The sequence below is a fragment of the Megalobrama amblycephala genome, linkage group LG22 (genome assembly GCF_018812025.1).
Source record: "Megalobrama amblycephala isolate DHTTF-2021 linkage group LG22, ASM1881202v1, whole genome shotgun sequence".
Taxonomy (NCBI): Eukaryota; Metazoa; Chordata; class Actinopteri; order Cypriniformes; family Xenocyprididae; genus Megalobrama; species Megalobrama amblycephala.
The window spans coordinates 17,213,590-17,230,390 of NC_063065.1; the positions used below are offsets into that span (position 1 = coordinate 17,213,590).

Consider the following 16,801-nt stretch of genomic DNA (forward strand, 5'->3'; position numbering starts at 1 on the left):
CTATGTGTGTTGGCAGAACTCTTTGACCCGTAGCGCGCCCCTCGTCAGTGAAGCTCAGGGTCGTAGTGGTGCTCGCTTCCACACCTCCTACGACAAGAGGTACGTCATCAAGACCATAAGCAGCGAGGACGTGGCTGAGATGCACAACATCCTCAAGAAGTACCACCAGGTGTGAACACAAAAGCTCACACATTCTCCATACAAGCGTTATGTTTTACCAATAACTTTTAAATTTACATGCACATTTATCATGAGTAAGATGGTTATAAGGTCTTTTCTCGCTACAGTATATTGTGGAATGTCATGGTACCACACTGCTGCCACAGTTCCTAGGCATGTACCGCCTTACTGTAGACGGAGACGAGACTTATATGATAGTCACACGCAACGTGTTCAGCCACCGGTTGTCTGTGTATAAGAAATATGACCTGAAGGTAAGGATTATGAAAAATGAGTGGCAAAGTCAAACGAGATGACGATTATGATATGGTTTGACATGTTTCAATTTTTCTTATCTGTAGGGATCTACCGTTGCCAGAGAGGCAAGTGACAAAGAAAAGGTCAGTTTCACCCTCAAACTAAATTCTTATGGGAATATATTGCTTTCCTATGTCAGTCAAGAGTAGTTTTCTGTGTTCAAAGTATATTGTATGTCAAGTCTCTTTGCTTGTGTGTTTCTTAAAGATGGTTTTTTCTGTAGTGGCTAATTATTTGTCACTTCAAGCACCTTAATTTACTTCGAAGCAGAGAGTGAGTATGAGAGTGAGGCGTGCTGATTTTAGATCGTCTGTGTGATTATCGGGTGCACAGATGTAGATATATCCTATACTTAGTGTGTCAAGGTGAAGCAAAGTCCATGGTGCTTTTTTAAGCTATGGAGATTAAACCAAGAGGCTGTAAGATGCAGTAGCATCAACACTGCGGCTGTAAATAAAAAGATTTAATGACAGGCTGTTTGACTGTTAGTCATCAGAAAGTACTAGAACTTAACAAAGAAGATATATGTTAACAGTTAGCCACTTATCCTTGTAATTCCATGTGTCTGTGTATTATTTGGTATTATTAGCCCAAAGTATCTATTGTCTGTCATTCATAGTGCATTGTACACATGTTTAGTGTTATGAGATTAAAAGTAAAACACACGTAAACAGTAGAGGGCAAAAGTCTTAGGCACGTTAGTATTTTCACCAACTGGTTTTAAGTCAGTTATTTATATCTTTTGCTGTAGTGTGTCAGTAGGAAATATCAGTTCACATTTCCAAGCATTCCTTTTGCCATTAATTGTAATAATCCAGTGAGATTTTTGTATGCACAAGGAGTCTGATGGCAGCCGGTATGCTCCACATGGAGATCTGGGGCCGTATTCACAAAACATCTTAAGGCTAAAAGTAGCTCCTAACTTGCCGATTTAAGAGAAAATCTTAAAAATAATGGCTGTGTCAATCCTAAATTTAGGAAGCGTATTTCAAAAAGCATTTTAGCACTAAAACTAGCTCCTAATTCTGTGAAAAGTTAGGAGTAGTCAAGAGGACTCTCACTAAGACCAAATCACAAACAGTCCTAAAATGAATGTTGCTGACAATCCAGCTTAGAGGTCCGCCTAAAGACACTGTACACCATTGAGGCAATAGAGCTTTGGGTGCTGAGTCTTTTCTTCATAAATGCAATAAATGTTTTGATTTATAGATCATTTATGTACAGGCAAAATGTATTGAATGATGAAGAATAAAATATTGCGGTCAAGTTATATATAATTAAATAAGAATTATAGCCTTGTGGGCAGTTCAGGTGACATGAGTTCGAGTTCTGGCTCATGGATCTTTCCCGAGCCCACCCCTGTCTTTCTCTTTTCCACTTTGCTTCCTGTCTACTCACTGTCCTATTGTAATAAAAAGGCAAAAATGCCAAAAATAACTTTTGAAAATAAATAAACAAATAAATAAATAAGAAGAAAATGTCCGATTACCTGTGGCAGTTGTTTTTACGAGTTCACACTTACAAATGATCGAATAGAGTAAAAGAGTAAAATAATCATATTTGGCGTGCTGTCTGAGGAGAGGCTCCAAGCTTGAAATTTAGCCCAAACCCAGAGTACTCCCCCTGTATCCTGGGAATAGGAACTAGCCAAGAGTGAGGAGTCGGGGTGGCGGAGGGATGCTGAAAACTGTTGAGGTAACTAGGTGAGTCGGCTGTGTGTATATATATACACTGCCCTCCAAAAGTTTGGAAACGCCCCTGGCAAAGTGTGGTTTTGGACGATATCAGCATAAATTCCTTATCGTTTTTTGGTGCAAATACATTACAGTAACTTGACATTATCATTGAAGACCAGCAATAATAATTTTCATTTTGATTACATAATAATGGCAATATATAAGTCAGACATGCCCCTTTGCCAGCTGTGATGCTGGGTTACTGGTTTAAACTTGGCCCAGGTTTGTAAAAGATTTTTGGGTCAGCACACCTTAATAGCTTCAACAATTGATTGCCAATTAAGTTTAGAATACAATGAACCAATTAGAACCCAGTTTATGTCAGATAGCTGCTAATGGTGGATATTTTGATGAATTGAAAATTTAAGTTTTTTTCTATGTATAAACTGTTTATATAATAATAATATGTTTTCATAGTTTTATCACAAATTAAAAAGGATTCATGCCAATATTGTCCAAAACCTCACTTTTCTAGGGCGTTTCCAAACTTTTGGAGGGCAGTGTATATATATGCCTCCTCTTGAGCTGATTGGATAGACCATTTAAACGTGCTCCTCCCAATTTATTTTTTTATATATATATATATATATATATATATATATATATATATATATATATATATATATATATATATATATATATATATATATATAGAATCTCGAGAGATTGAATTCTGCAATCTCTCGAGATGCAGACATGTAAGAGGCTGACAATTAGCTGAACATATACTTGTTTAATTAGTGACAGCCTACATTTTAAAATCTTTATTTGATATGACAACATTTTTATTTTAAAATCTTTATTTGAATATGGCAACATGATACCTTGTTATACAATATTTCTATGATTAAATCACTAACAGATACCCCTATCAGCCAATCACTGTGGGCATAGTTAGTAAGCGTGTTGACATCCATAGCAACAAGGTCAACCCTGCCCTTTCTTTTATCTAAAGATTTCTCTCTATTCCTCAATAAAAGTTTGTATCAGCAGCTTTGTGAATAGGTTTTAAGAGAAAACTCTTGGCTAAGAACTTTTACTGCTATTTAGGAGAACTCTTAGTCATAAGATAAAACATTTTGTGAATACGGCCACTGATCTCACCATTAAAAAGAACTGTCGATGTCTCCAAGACACTTGAAGAAGCCTACCTGCAAAACTACCTGAAAAACTATGTGCAAGTGTACCCAGGAAAAAAGACTTTTTAAATGCAGATTGGTCACACCAAATACTAACGTGCCTAAGACTTTTTCACAGTACTCTATATACTCTAGGCCCAGAGGCCTGTGAGGTGAACAACAGATGGCCCATTGGTGGACTGAGGGGCATGAGGTTACCTGACTCCTATTTTAATCCTTTTATTCTGTCACAGGACCGTAGACCCTAATCCCTTGCATATCCCTGGACACTTTCTATGGTGTGTAAAGCCATCCCTGTTTTCCAAAAGCAGTTTTAGAGGAGGATAAAAGTGAAGATTCTAACTTCTTCTTCAATGCAGCTGCATACATATAATGTTTCAACAACTCTGATCAGCACTCAGGATTTTTTGGGAACAATTTTTAAAACAATTTAATTTTTAATAGACTAGATCAAAGATTAAATAAAAATGTACTTGAAGCATAATAGCCTTGATTTCTGAGAAAATATCTTTATTGTTCTTACATATAGCAAATTATATAAATGGAATTATAATATATATTCTGAAAACTAGTCTTATCATTTGCATCTCAAGTCAATTATCTTGCTATTAAAATGTTTAGGTATTTATACATCGGAAAACTAGACAAGTTCTGATTAAGGAAATTATTTTTTGTAGTCTGTTTCTCATCTGCCACATGGATTAGGCATACAGTGCTTTCCTATTTATTCTCGACTCTTTGAATAAATGCTGAACCTGCTGCTGTTCTATTACAGGCCAAAGGCAGCTTTACACACATGACTGTTGAAACGGTGCCAATTTAAGGTCACTGCTTAACAGGGATACTGACCATCGCTGTCAGCCCTGTGTCCCGCATATGTAGGATATAAGGCTTCACCCCATTTTCAGAGAATTCACTGTTTTAGCAACCATTAAGCTGCTTGTTGCCTGGCCAAGTCATGAAGAGGAGTAGAAAGAAAGGTTCATTTTCTTCACACGCTCTGTTTTCTGAGAACAAATGTGGAAAGTAACTTTCTCAGAAATCTTTGCTAGTCAAACAATTATATGTTCTAGTTTTGCTTGAATGCTTAATTTTATTATTCACACAATGACTTGAATCATTGAGATACTTTTGTTTTTGAAGTTTACTGGCCATTTTTTTCACTTAAAACGTCAAAATCTCTCGTAAAACAAGCTAGAGCCGTTCCTCCCTAATCGCACATCATATTATCCCCTCTCTCTCTCAGGTTTAAGTTCAAGTTCTCGTCACAAAGCTGTGGTATGCTAGTAGCCGCCTTTTTTTTTTTTTTTTTTTTTTTTTTTTTTTTTTTTTTTTTTTTTGCTTATTTTACAAGTTATGTTAAAAACAGATCTGAAGTGTCTTTTTTTGGGGGGGAAGGGGTGGTTGCTGCTGCTTTTTTTTTTTCACACCATGAAAATAGCCATAGAAGCTGCCATGGCTTATGAAAGGAACAAAAGAACCATTCTTGCATATACTGTACAATTCAATCCTGCAGCAGGTTAAATATTTCTCCTTTCGCTCCATCCCTGCCAGATTCAAGTCCATTACTTCATTTTTAAAGTCAAATGCCACGTCATTTTACTTCTATAATGCAACATATTTCAAGATACTCATTGGATTGTATTTGTCAGAAAACGATTAGCTCATGAAAAGTGGTCTCTCTGTCTGGTGTTTGGAAGGTAGACGTTGAAAAATAAGTGGGCTTGGTGACCAAAAATTAGTTTCAGAGGCGGAACGATTTCCAATATTGTTTTGTCTTCTGAAAAACATACACAGATGAATCTCACACACTAAGACTGGGGAATGTGTAATGGATGCAAACCATTTCATCAGTGCCCTAATGTCTGTTTACATATAGTGTTCACTCACAATGTTGTCTGGTTTGAAGCTCTTTCCTCAACCATACCCTTCCCTAATGCTCTTCAAACCCACCAGCAGGGCGCACTTTGACTATCGATGACCTAGATTTCACAACAGTTTGATAGGTGTATATTTGCTTTTGAAAGTTGTGAAATCTGCAAACGGTAGAGGCTGTTAAAGTCCATTAATATGGTTTTTACTGGAGTCTGGAGCAAGGGTACCAAATGAACTAATTACAAAGAATTGCTGCAGTGTGTTCATTCTGTAGGTTTAAACCACCCCGGAGGAAATATTTTCGCCCACATTCATTTTCAGTAGTTCGAACGAGCCATAAAAAGTTATTACTTAAATATTAAGTAGTAGTAAGTAATAATTACTTACAGCTGAGTCATATTGAGGTGTTTGTGTTGGCCGGTCTACATTAACATCAATTCATTGTAGCTACATACATTTTTAACTCTGTTTAAAAGCTTATTTCTTTCATAGGCCATTCTGAATATCTCTAAACACAAATTTACAGTGGGTACGGAAAGTATTCAGACCCCCTTAAATTTTTCACTCTTTGTTATATTGCAGCCATTTGCTAAAATCATTTAAGTTAATTTTTTTCCCTCATTAATGTACACACAGCACCCCATATTGACAGAAAAACACAGAATTGTTGACATTTTTGCAGATTTATTAAAAAAGAAAAACTGAAATATCACATGGTCCTGAGTATTCAGACCCTTTGCTCAGTATTTAGTAGAAGCACCCTTTTGATCTAATACAGCCATGAGTCTTTTTGGGAAAGATGCAACAAGTTTTTCACATCTGGATTTGGGGATCCTCTGCCATTCCTCCTTGCAGATCCTCTCCAGTTCTGTCAGGTTGGATGGTAAACGTTGGTGGACAGCCATTTTTAGGTCTCTCCAGACAGAGATGCTCAGTCGGGTTTAAGTCAGGGCTCTGGCTGAGCCATTCAAAAACAGTCACAGAGTTGTTGTGAAGCCACTCCTTTATTATTTTAGCTGTGTGCTTAGGGTCATTGTCTTGTTGGAAGGTAAACCTTCGGCCCAGTCTGAGGTCCTGAGCACTCTGGAGAAGGTTTTCGTCCAGGATATCCCTGTACTTGGCCGCATTCATCTTTCCCTCGATTGCAACCAGTCGTCCTGTCCCTGCAGCTGAAAAACACCCCCACAGCATGATGCTGCCACCACCATGCTTCACTGTTGGGACTGTATTGGACAGGTGATGAGCAGTGCCTGGTTTTCTCCACACATACCGCTTAGAATTTAGGCCAGAAAGTTCTATCTTGGTCTCATCAGACCAGAGAATCTTATTTCTCACCATCTTGGAGTCCTTCCATGGCGGGCTTTCATGTGTCTTGCACTGAGGAGAGGCTTCCGTTGGGCCACTCTGCCATAAAGCCCCGACTGGTGGAGGGCTGCAGTGATGGTTGACTTTCTACAACTTTCTCCCATCTCCCGACTGCATCTCTGGAGCTCGGCCACAGTGATCTTTGGGTTCTTCTTTACCTCTCTCACCAAGGCTCTTCTCCCCCGATGGCTCAGTTTGGCCAGACGGCCAGCTCTAGGAAGGGCTCTGGTCATCCCAAACGTCTTCCATTTAAGGATTATGGAGGCCACTGTGCTCTTAGGAACCTTAAGTGCAGCAGAAATTTTTTTGTAACCTTGGCCAGATCTGTGCCTTGCCACAATTCTGTCTCTGAGCTCTTCAGGCAGTTCCTTTGACCTCATGATTCTCATTTGCTCTGACATGCACTGTGAGCTGTAAGGTCTTATATAGACAGGTGTGTGGCTTTCCTAATCAAGTCCAATCAGTATAATCAAACACAGCTGAACTCAAATGAAGGTGTAGAACCATCTCAAGGATGATCAGAAGAAATGGACAGCACCTGAGTTAAATATATGAGTGTCACAGCAAAGGGTCTGAATACTTAGGACCAATGTGATATTTCTGTTTTTCTTTTTTAATAAATCTGCAAAAATGTCAACAAGTCTGTATTTTTCTGTCAATATGGGGTGCTGTGTGTACATTAATGAGGAAAAAAAATGAACTTAAATGATTCTAGCAAATGGCTGCAATTTAACAAAGAGTGAAAAATTTAAGGGTGGTCTGAATACTTTCTGTACCCACTGTAGATCAGTTAAATCAGCCACACTGTTAGGCTGTTGTCTCATTTGTTCATATAAGGGTCCCTTGACACTACATGCATCTGAACACACCAAACAGCCTCTGTTTTGTGAGTCTAGAGCACCCCCTGCTGTGCTGCATGATATTACATGACACAACCAGCGTGTCAGGACCTGAATTTATTTTAATGTTAATGATGAATCTCTTATAGTGTCTTTAAAAAATAGTCTCTTTACTGTAAGTGTAAGAGAGCATCTTTAGCACACTAAATGCTGTTTCTCTCTTTTTTACCAGGCTAAAGAACTCCCTACGTACAAAGACAACGACTTCATCAACGATGGACAGAAAATATACATTGATGAGGAGAGTAAGAAAACATTCCTCGATAAGCTTCGAAAGGATGTGGAGGTAAACGATTCAGAAGAATTAGCTTTTTCACTCTGTCTGCCTGGTACGGACACAATGACTCATTTATCTTGTGCACTTCCTCTTTCCCTCTTCTATCCATCTGTTGTTCTTTTTTCCCCTCATCTCTGTCTAGTTCCTTGCCTTGCTGAAGTTGATGGACTACAGTCTTCTGGTTGGGATCCATGATGTGGAGAGGGCAGAACAAGAGGAGGTGGAGAGTGAGGATAATGAGGGAGAGGAGGAAGGAGAGAGTGATGGAGGGATTGTCGGAACGCCTCCTGACAGTCCCAGTAACACCCTAGACAGCACTAAACCACTCTCACCAGGGAGACTTCGACCCCAGTATTGACGTCTATGCCATCAAAAGCCATGACAGTGAGTGGAGAAAAGAAGCTTTTGTGCTGTCTTATTGAAATGGGTCCCTGTGCAGATATTCCACTGTATATGATAAATAGGTTGAGCTGCTTTTGAAGCCATTGTAAATTACTCTACAAACACCTGTGACATCATTAAATTAAATATTTTTATGAACTAACCATTTTATAAAATCAATAAACTCCATGAAGCCATAGTTTACAGTGAATTTAGAAGAGCTCAACAGCGCCCCTTAGCTGTTCTAAATTCACTGTGAACCTCAGCTTCTTGGGGCTTATTGCTTTATTGAACATATGCTATATAACAAATCACATGTTTTTCTTTATAATGAGGACCTTAAAGTAGAATGAAATCAAAATTGGGCCTGTTTCCTTTTTGAATGCATGTTCTTATTGTTATTTGTGAACGCTTCATCTATGCATGATATTCTAAAAATCCTCTAAGCTTTTATCAAAATTTAATACGTTTCCATCTTGGGTGATGTTATCAAGAGAGGCAGATGGTGAAAATAATATTAATAGTCAAACATTCTGTTCTGCCTCCATGCTGGTATGGAACGGACACCATTCACAATCCAGTCAAATCATGATTGATAAGCTAAGACCCATCCTACTTTTTTTTTTTTCTTACTATGTTATATTATGAAAATGTATTGCAAAACTTTTTTCCCCCAGATTCTCCCAGAAAGGAGGTGTATTTTATGGCTGTTATTGACATCCTGCAGCATTATGATGCCAAGAAAAAGGCTGCTCACGCAGCCAAGACGGTAAAGCATGGGGTGAGTGCTTTCAGAAATGAAATAAAATTTGAAAATACTTTTTCTTTTTTTTTTATACATGTTCATTTTCTTAATATGAAGAGTTATATCACTATAAAAAAATATTCTTTTAAATTTATGGTTAAAAAAAAAAAAAAGGCAGCTAGAAATTAACCGTAAAAAAAACAAACAAAAAAACATTGACAATGTTTCCGGTATTATGGGATGGCATGTTGGTGCCTGTGTATCTTATAACTTATAACTGTGCATTTCATTAAGTTATAATGTTACTGTACCAAGCTACTTGAAGTACCAAAATCTGCTTTTTACCTTAAAATGTACTGATGAACCAGCATAATAATATAGGTGGTAAAATAGAAAGCCAAATAATGAATGAGAATTCATCCTATAAAACATGGCCCATATTTGTACATACACCATGAACATTTCATTCATTAATACAGTTTAATTACTAAAATAAAATAAAAAAATGGTAATAAAATATGACAAGATCTGAGAGTTAAACTGTCAGAAAAAATTAATCTTAATTATGTCAGATAACACTTAAGCAAAACATGGTCAGGTCAAAGTGTCTGAATATTTTTTGGTTCAATTTTACTGGTAGACCACTGTATGAAGAATGTTTGGGTATAATATGTCACAGTTTATTTTGCTATCCTCACTTACATAAATGAACTATAGTGTCCTGTACCCACTAGTAAATATATATTAAAAAAATATCAAAAATGTCTGAATAATTTTTGGTTTTACTGTAGATGGTAGATGATTAAGAAATGCCAGCAGGGTAACATATGGCACTAAAATAATGCAATAAACATTCACTAAATAACAGAAAATTCAAGACAAAAACACCCTGATGTACATTACCAGTAACAAAAATAATAATAAACAAAACTGTTTATATGAAACATATTTAATCATACATGATGTCATGCAGAGTCTTCTGGGAATGTCATTTTACTGTTATTTTTTAAACTATAAATAATATAGCTATACATAGTTTTTACGTCTAAAAACCATAAATTTGACTTTTAGTAAAATGACATATAATGTGATGATGTTCACTGTATATGCTAAGGTAATGTAACCAATTAACAGGTTTTTACTGTCTTTTTCTATAAAAAAATGACATTATTACAGCATAGGGGTGGGAATCGGAGGGTACCTCACGATACGATACGATCACGATAAATGGCTCACGATAGCGATAATATCGCGAGTCAGCGATTCTGCGATAATCAGTATATCGCTAGACAATCCTATAATGATACATCGCGATATTGGTCTTAATATGAAAACAAAATGCACGTGAAAAGGTTAAGTGCAGGTTAATGGATAAATCCGATCTTATATGTACATTTAATAGAGTTCACGTCACCGAAAGCAAGAAATATGAGGTGCATTTTATTGACCATCAGTTAATTTCAAAATCAAAGACTGCAATAGGAGAGAGCGGCAACAGCACTGGTATAAGGTCTCATTACTTTTAATGAAGATAATTGTGTGTTATGCGTCTGCGACTTACTTTCACTTTCATATGCGGCCGTTTGCGCGTCAGCTTGCTGAAGAGATCTGCGGCGATGTGTGATGCAGGACGCTTTGAGCAAAGAAATCTATATATAGCGCTTTATTTTTTTAAATTAAAATATCGATATTTGGCGCAGCGATACGATTCTCGTATCGCACAGAGAAGGATGACGATATATCGCCATATCGATATTTTGTCCCACCCCTATTACAGCGTAAGAATGGATAGAAAAAATACATTTTTTTGTACCAGAAATACTGTACAGAGGATTATTTCGGGTATTTCTCTCAGTCATCTCATTCATCATTTATGCTCTCTAGAGTGTATGCACGACTGAAACCTTTTATAGCTTTTATCAAGGTATCAACCTCCTGTTGTTGTTGTTGTTGTTGTTTTTTGGGGGTCTTAGGCTGGGGCAGAGATTTCCACCGTGAATCCAGAGCAGTACTCGAAGAGATTCTACGATTTCATCACTACCATTCTGCCCTAGTGCGAGGCAGCTGAGCTGAGTCCACAGGGATGAAGAGGGACGCCAGCAGAGGGGTGTAGAACACTCACTCGCCTGCTCTGCCACAGGGGGGCACCCCTACAGCAGCTACAACCACCATTCGTTTACATTTTGATTTTCATCTATTCGTTCTTTGTTTATATGGGACCATGAGTGATGGAAAAGGACAACAATTATACCTTTTTTGGGGGGGATAGGGCTTTTTACTGCTTTCTTATGCATGCCCCTTATTCTTGTTTGTTCCGTTTGATACTTTTCTTGCCTTTTAAAGTGGAAGAGGACGGCGAGAGGAAAGAGAGCGCATGTGATGGTCTGTGGCTCAGTTAGTAGAATTAGGTCTCTGGAAAAGGAGGCCAAAACAGAACTTCTCATTTGGACCCTCACTGAAATCATTCATCACATCTCCTACCTGAACTCACATCATGCAACCCTTGGCTGCCCGTTCTGCTTTACACCACCGAGGTCAACAGCTTCGCGGAGAGGCACCTGAAGCACTTGACACCACGGCACCCGCTCACTAACTCTCCTTACTCGCATGGTCCTCTTCCTGCTCTGGACAGACTAACAAGAAACGCTCTTTGAGCCATTTACAAAAGGAGGACCCATCGCCCCCCACTTGCCTTGTGTGGACAGACAGATGAATCTGACTGTTTTGCATGTTCCTTCAGTGTTCTGAGGCAAAGCGTTTGAAATAGAGGCGAAGGTTCCGGTAGGTATTTCGTTTGGTTTTTTTGTTTGTTTTTTGTTTTGTTTCGTTTTGCAGCAACTTGACAGGAGGGAGAATGAAGACACTGAGGCAGCAGGATCAGTGGTTTCTCTTCAGTCATCAGTGAATTCTGTTACATTAGTGATTCAGTTGCCATCAGCACCTTAAACTGTTGCACTTTTTATTAGGATCACTCGGTCTGTTATGAGCTGCAGCGATAGCACTATGAGGCACTGTTCAACGCAGCCTTGCAGTTTCACGTGTTCTCACGCATACGCTTGTTCTCAGCAGACAAAACATAGTTTACCTCTTGCATCGTACCAGGACACACCGTTTTGTGTTGTTTCAGTATTCCATGGAGGTTTGGGGAAGGGGTGCTTTGTGTATTTTTTTTCCCCCTCTTTTTTTTTTTTTTAAAAATTGTGTATATGTCTTGTGAATTTTGTTCGAAATTCTTTTGAACGTTCAAATTGGCAGCAAAATAGATGAAACGTTGTATATTTTGCACATGATGAATGGAACCAAAATGTTCACAGAATCCTGTTGGTTCAGCAGTGGTATTTACAAGGGAAACATAATACCTGTAACAGAGGAGAATACTTTTATAAATGGCATTGAATTAGAAGCAGGTAATATGACTTAGAGATTAACATTTGTTCCTTAACTTTTCTAATTCAAAGAAAAAAGCCGCCTCATCCTATGTTGGTTTAGACTTTTTGATCACTTGCACACATTTTTACATTTGAATTTTAATCCACCAGAATTTTAAAGCACCACTCTGTGATTCGGTGTTCTGATAAATGAAGAATGTTACTGTTTTAAATCATACAACACAAGTACTGTCTAAAAAAAAGAAAGGAAAAAGAGAAAAAAAAAATGCATGTTGCATTATTTTTTAGTGTTCAGTCTGGTTTAGCCCAGAGATGGTGTATATTCCATGCTTGGTCATATTTTAATTTTCCCCCTTGCCCTAAACCCCCCATCCCCCCACCCCAGGTCTATTTTTTTTAAGATGGTCCCATACCTGCTTTATACTGTGTTTTCAATGTATACACTGTGCAAGAGTCGTGCCTTTTTACTCCAAATTATTTAATTCTGTATTTTTTAATCTTTTTTTTTTTTTTTTTTGGTTTTTTTTTTCAAACAGAAGTAAAATGTTATTTTCTAATATTAGGGTGGTTGTTGAAAAAAATCTGATATTTTCAGTGTTGTTTTTTTTTTTTTTTTTTTTTTTTTTTTGGTGTTTTGATGTTTTAAAATGTGCTGTTGCTTCAAATGGATACAACACATTATACTTTATGTTCACAACAACACAACACTGAAAAGGTCACAATTTCTCCTTGACTGGCTAATTCTATGTGCAAAGCCTTTTGGACAAGAGTGTGCATTGTGAATTTGTTGATATGAGTAGGTGTGGCTCTTGTTATAGTGTTAATTGTAAATTGTGTTCAGGCTTTCTCAAAGCATTTTTATCTGGAAGTATTATCCGGCACCAATGTTACAGCGTCCTTGGTTAGTGTTTCATTTTCTTAATAAACTGAGCGCTGCTTGTGCCCTTGGGAAACCATTGCACAATGGGAAAAGAAGCATTTTTTTATTGTTCTCATTGGGGAAGAAAACAAACCCTTGTCGTCTTGGTTGTAATATTCACAAAGAACAAAAAACAACAACATGGGCATGACAAAAGAGGCTGTTTTAGCGGCAGACTTTGATAGCGTCATCAGAGCATCGCTTCAGCTTCTGATTCTGGATTCACACGCAGCGATATATATGTGAATTTCACTAAATGTGAAAAGTGCTATAAGATACAGCTTCACTTAACGCCTTTTACAAAAGCCCTCCATCATGTTCTTCATTTGCCAAAAGCATTGTGTTCATTGATGCATTAAATCATCGCATAAGCTTTGGAGAAAGAAATGTCATGTACTTTTTAGCAATTCGATTTTTATTTTCTAAACATTTATGAATGACGCGTTCGGATGGATTTTATTTGAATATGCAGGTTTACAGGCTTATTGAAAGAAGAAAAAATCCCCTCGTTTGTGACTGTTTTAATCTAGATAGTGATGGTAATAGAGTGATGGAGAATCGCTGGTATAATCTGCATCACACTCACAGATACGAGTCTAAAAGCTGTTGTTGAGAATAACCAAAGGGGAGGCTGTCTCATGTGTTATGATGTAAACCGATATACACTCCATTCCATAAGCATTGCTCAAAACAATAAAGCACTTTGTCTGCAATCTATGCTGCAACGTCTCATCATGTTTTCTGCTCTTTTAAATTAAGTTAATAAGAGTCACGCAAAGAATTGGATTGGCAAATTATGAAAGCTTGATAATTAACATGCATGCAGTTGTACAGTTTACTCGATAAATAAATGAGTAGACTAATGCTTAAATGTAAAGCGCTTTTTAAAATATCTGCAAAACAAAGAACAGACAAAATAAAATGAAGACTGAAGAAAAGGTACAAAAAGCGCACCTAAGAATAATCATCAATTAAGAAATCCTATTATATACTATATATGACATTTGACTAGTGTGTGTTGTGTGTGTGTGTGTGTGTGTGTGTATATATATATATATATATATATATATATATATATTATCATTTATGCGCTTTTAATCTAGATATATATAATGACATTTGCTTGTGTATGTGTGTGTGTGTATATATATATATATATATATATATATATATATATATATATATATATATATACTTACACAGAGAGTATCATTATTAAATCTCGGTGTATATGGCTTATTTGACATTAGGCTATGCACAGTAAACGCCACACTGAATTTAAAGATAGACTTGTGCCTTAAGTCGTACTTTTGTTTACCTGCATGCGTCCATGATTTAGCTGAAGAAACACTGAGATTGCTTCTTTCAACAAAAACATTGGCGTCAAAATTGAAAACGGACGTGTCAAGAGCTTACGACAGTCCAACATGCTGAAAAGGGTGATGTTTATTGTTCATGTTTATCCTTCATTCGCTAAAAACAATGCCTAATGGCGTCTACCTTGATTGCAGACTTACATTCAAGACAGACATCCTATTGTTTTGGGGGGGGGGGGGGGAGGACTTGTGCCGAGTGCTCATCTTTTACCAGTTCGTTGGTCGATAATAAATTGTATTCTAAGCTTGAAAACATTATGTAAATGTTAAGTGAAGAAATATGGAATGGTAACACCAACCTCAGCGAATAAGCGCACAGACAACTGATTTATGTACAAATACATAGGCTAGAACATTAAAAAGATGTGTCCACGAACACATCTGGATTCTCTTTGAGGTAAGTGATGTGAAAACCGATGCGTTTATGAATATGACAACTGATTGTGTAGACTCTAAAGAGTTTGTTCATCTCACCCCCAGGGAAAGTCACGAATTCAGCACCAGGCAACAACCTCTGTACGGGAAATGCTTATAATACTTACAATAAATAATAGACTAAATTAGAATTTGATAACGTAAAATTCTATATAAGATATCATCTGTTATACGATTTTTAAGGGCCAGGGTCAAAAGTCACAGGACAGTGTGTTCTAAAGTTCTAAGTTCTAAATACGCCCGTTAGGGCACAATTCCCGCCCTTTAATTTTGAGGCCTGTTCCCCAAAGCCATTATACTTGACACGTAAAACTTAAGTAAATAAAGAGCCAGAGCGCTCATATACAACTTCAATGTTGAAGACTATAACATGAATAATAATAGGCTACTGCCAGATTTATATACGAACACAAAATATTTCATGAGTATATAATGCTACATATGCTTTTATTTGTTTGTTGGTTGGTTGGTGTTTGTTCTGCTTTGTCCCAATAGGCTACTCAATAATGTGTAAAAAAATATACATTTGACTTCTAGTTTCTGCTGTTCCCTCTGAATCAGCTTCCTCCTCCTCTGGAAAGACATGAGGCATCATCTTTAAACAATGTACTGACTGACAGGTACCAACATTTGGATGAATGGCCCACAGGGAAATATCAAAGATCAGAAAGGCTATGCTATTCAGATTTCATTCTCAATTAACATTGTTCTGTAGAACCCTATTTCTATTGTTGCTACAATCGGAAATTCACCGTGCATCACTTTGTTTTGCGTTTTCATTCCAAGTAGCCTATACGGTATGCTGTTAGTAGCCTACCCTATTAGTAGCCTATTAAAGAACTGATCTTTATTTTGTGATTAAAAGACTTCATTGTTTCTTTCTTTTTTCCTCTAGAGAACACAATTATTTAGCCTACTCATTTCATCACTACAGAGCAAGTACGCCTATAACATTTACAATCATGCACTTCGGAAACATTTTCTCATAAAAAACAACTTTTATCATTTAATTTTATCATAAAGGCCTATAACATAAAACATGAAAAAGTAAAAACGTTGTTCTCCCAACTTTACCTTAACGATGAAGCAATGGTAGCCATATACTTCGCAATTTTAGATAATTCCAATTTTTATCATCGTCAAAAATAAAGCTAATCTCCCTTTGGATAAATGAACTCAATATACATTCATTATTTAATTAGTTTGACGGGGGTCTGGATCGCTGGGTGTGATTTGTTCATTCCACCTTAAATCCTCCTGTCCTCCCCTTTAAGAGAAAATTCTCCAAACGTTCCCGCCCGAGCGGGGGCGCCAATAGCACGTGCAATGATAATACGTTTACGAGCCTCATTTTGAAGAGTTGTCACTTACGCTTCTGTTCTTACTCAAACGTGTCGCGACATTGCCAGTATTTTATCATTTATGTCTACGCAACTCTTGTATAGCTCACAGCGCAGTTGGTAAAATGAGTTTCATATCTGAACATATTGTTTTATGAGGTAAATTCTACGTTCACTACACCAACCGTTTTGTCTCTTTCACGGCATCGGCTTTTTCCTCAGCTCGTTTTCTTACCTGTTTACTCAACAGCAGTAGACTACTTTAGTCGACCTCTATTTTGATAAAGACATTCACAGTTGAGGTTAGTTGGGAGAATATTAAAAAGTACGGTTTATATAACACATGACCTTGTCTGAAATTCCGCAGCGAAAAGAAAAAAACAAGCCTGAACATTTCGAAATTTTCGTTCTCAAAGACTTATCGTTAAGGTTTATTAAAATAGTGCCT

The 16,801-nt window shown here is 37.1% G+C and overlaps 1 protein-coding gene across 1 annotated transcript in view; it reads left to right on the forward strand.

Annotated features, from left to right (window-relative positions):
- The window catches only part of pip4k2aa (phosphatidylinositol-5-phosphate 4-kinase, type II, alpha a), a 40,471-nt gene extending 26,552 nt beyond the window's left edge, over nt 1–13,919 (forward strand). Inside the window, 8 exon segments of the mRNA XM_048174034.1 lie at nt 17–169; nt 288–434; nt 522–560; nt 7,664–7,777; nt 7,911–8,102; nt 8,104–8,152; nt 8,827–8,930; nt 10,868–13,919. Coding sequence (XP_048029991.1) covers nt 17–169; nt 288–434; nt 522–560; nt 7,664–7,777; nt 7,911–8,102; nt 8,104–8,152; nt 8,827–8,930; nt 10,868–10,948 — 879 coding nt within the window. The 3' untranslated portion in view covers nt 10,949–13,919.
- The last annotated feature ends 2,882 nt before the right edge of the window (nt 13,920–16,801 follow it).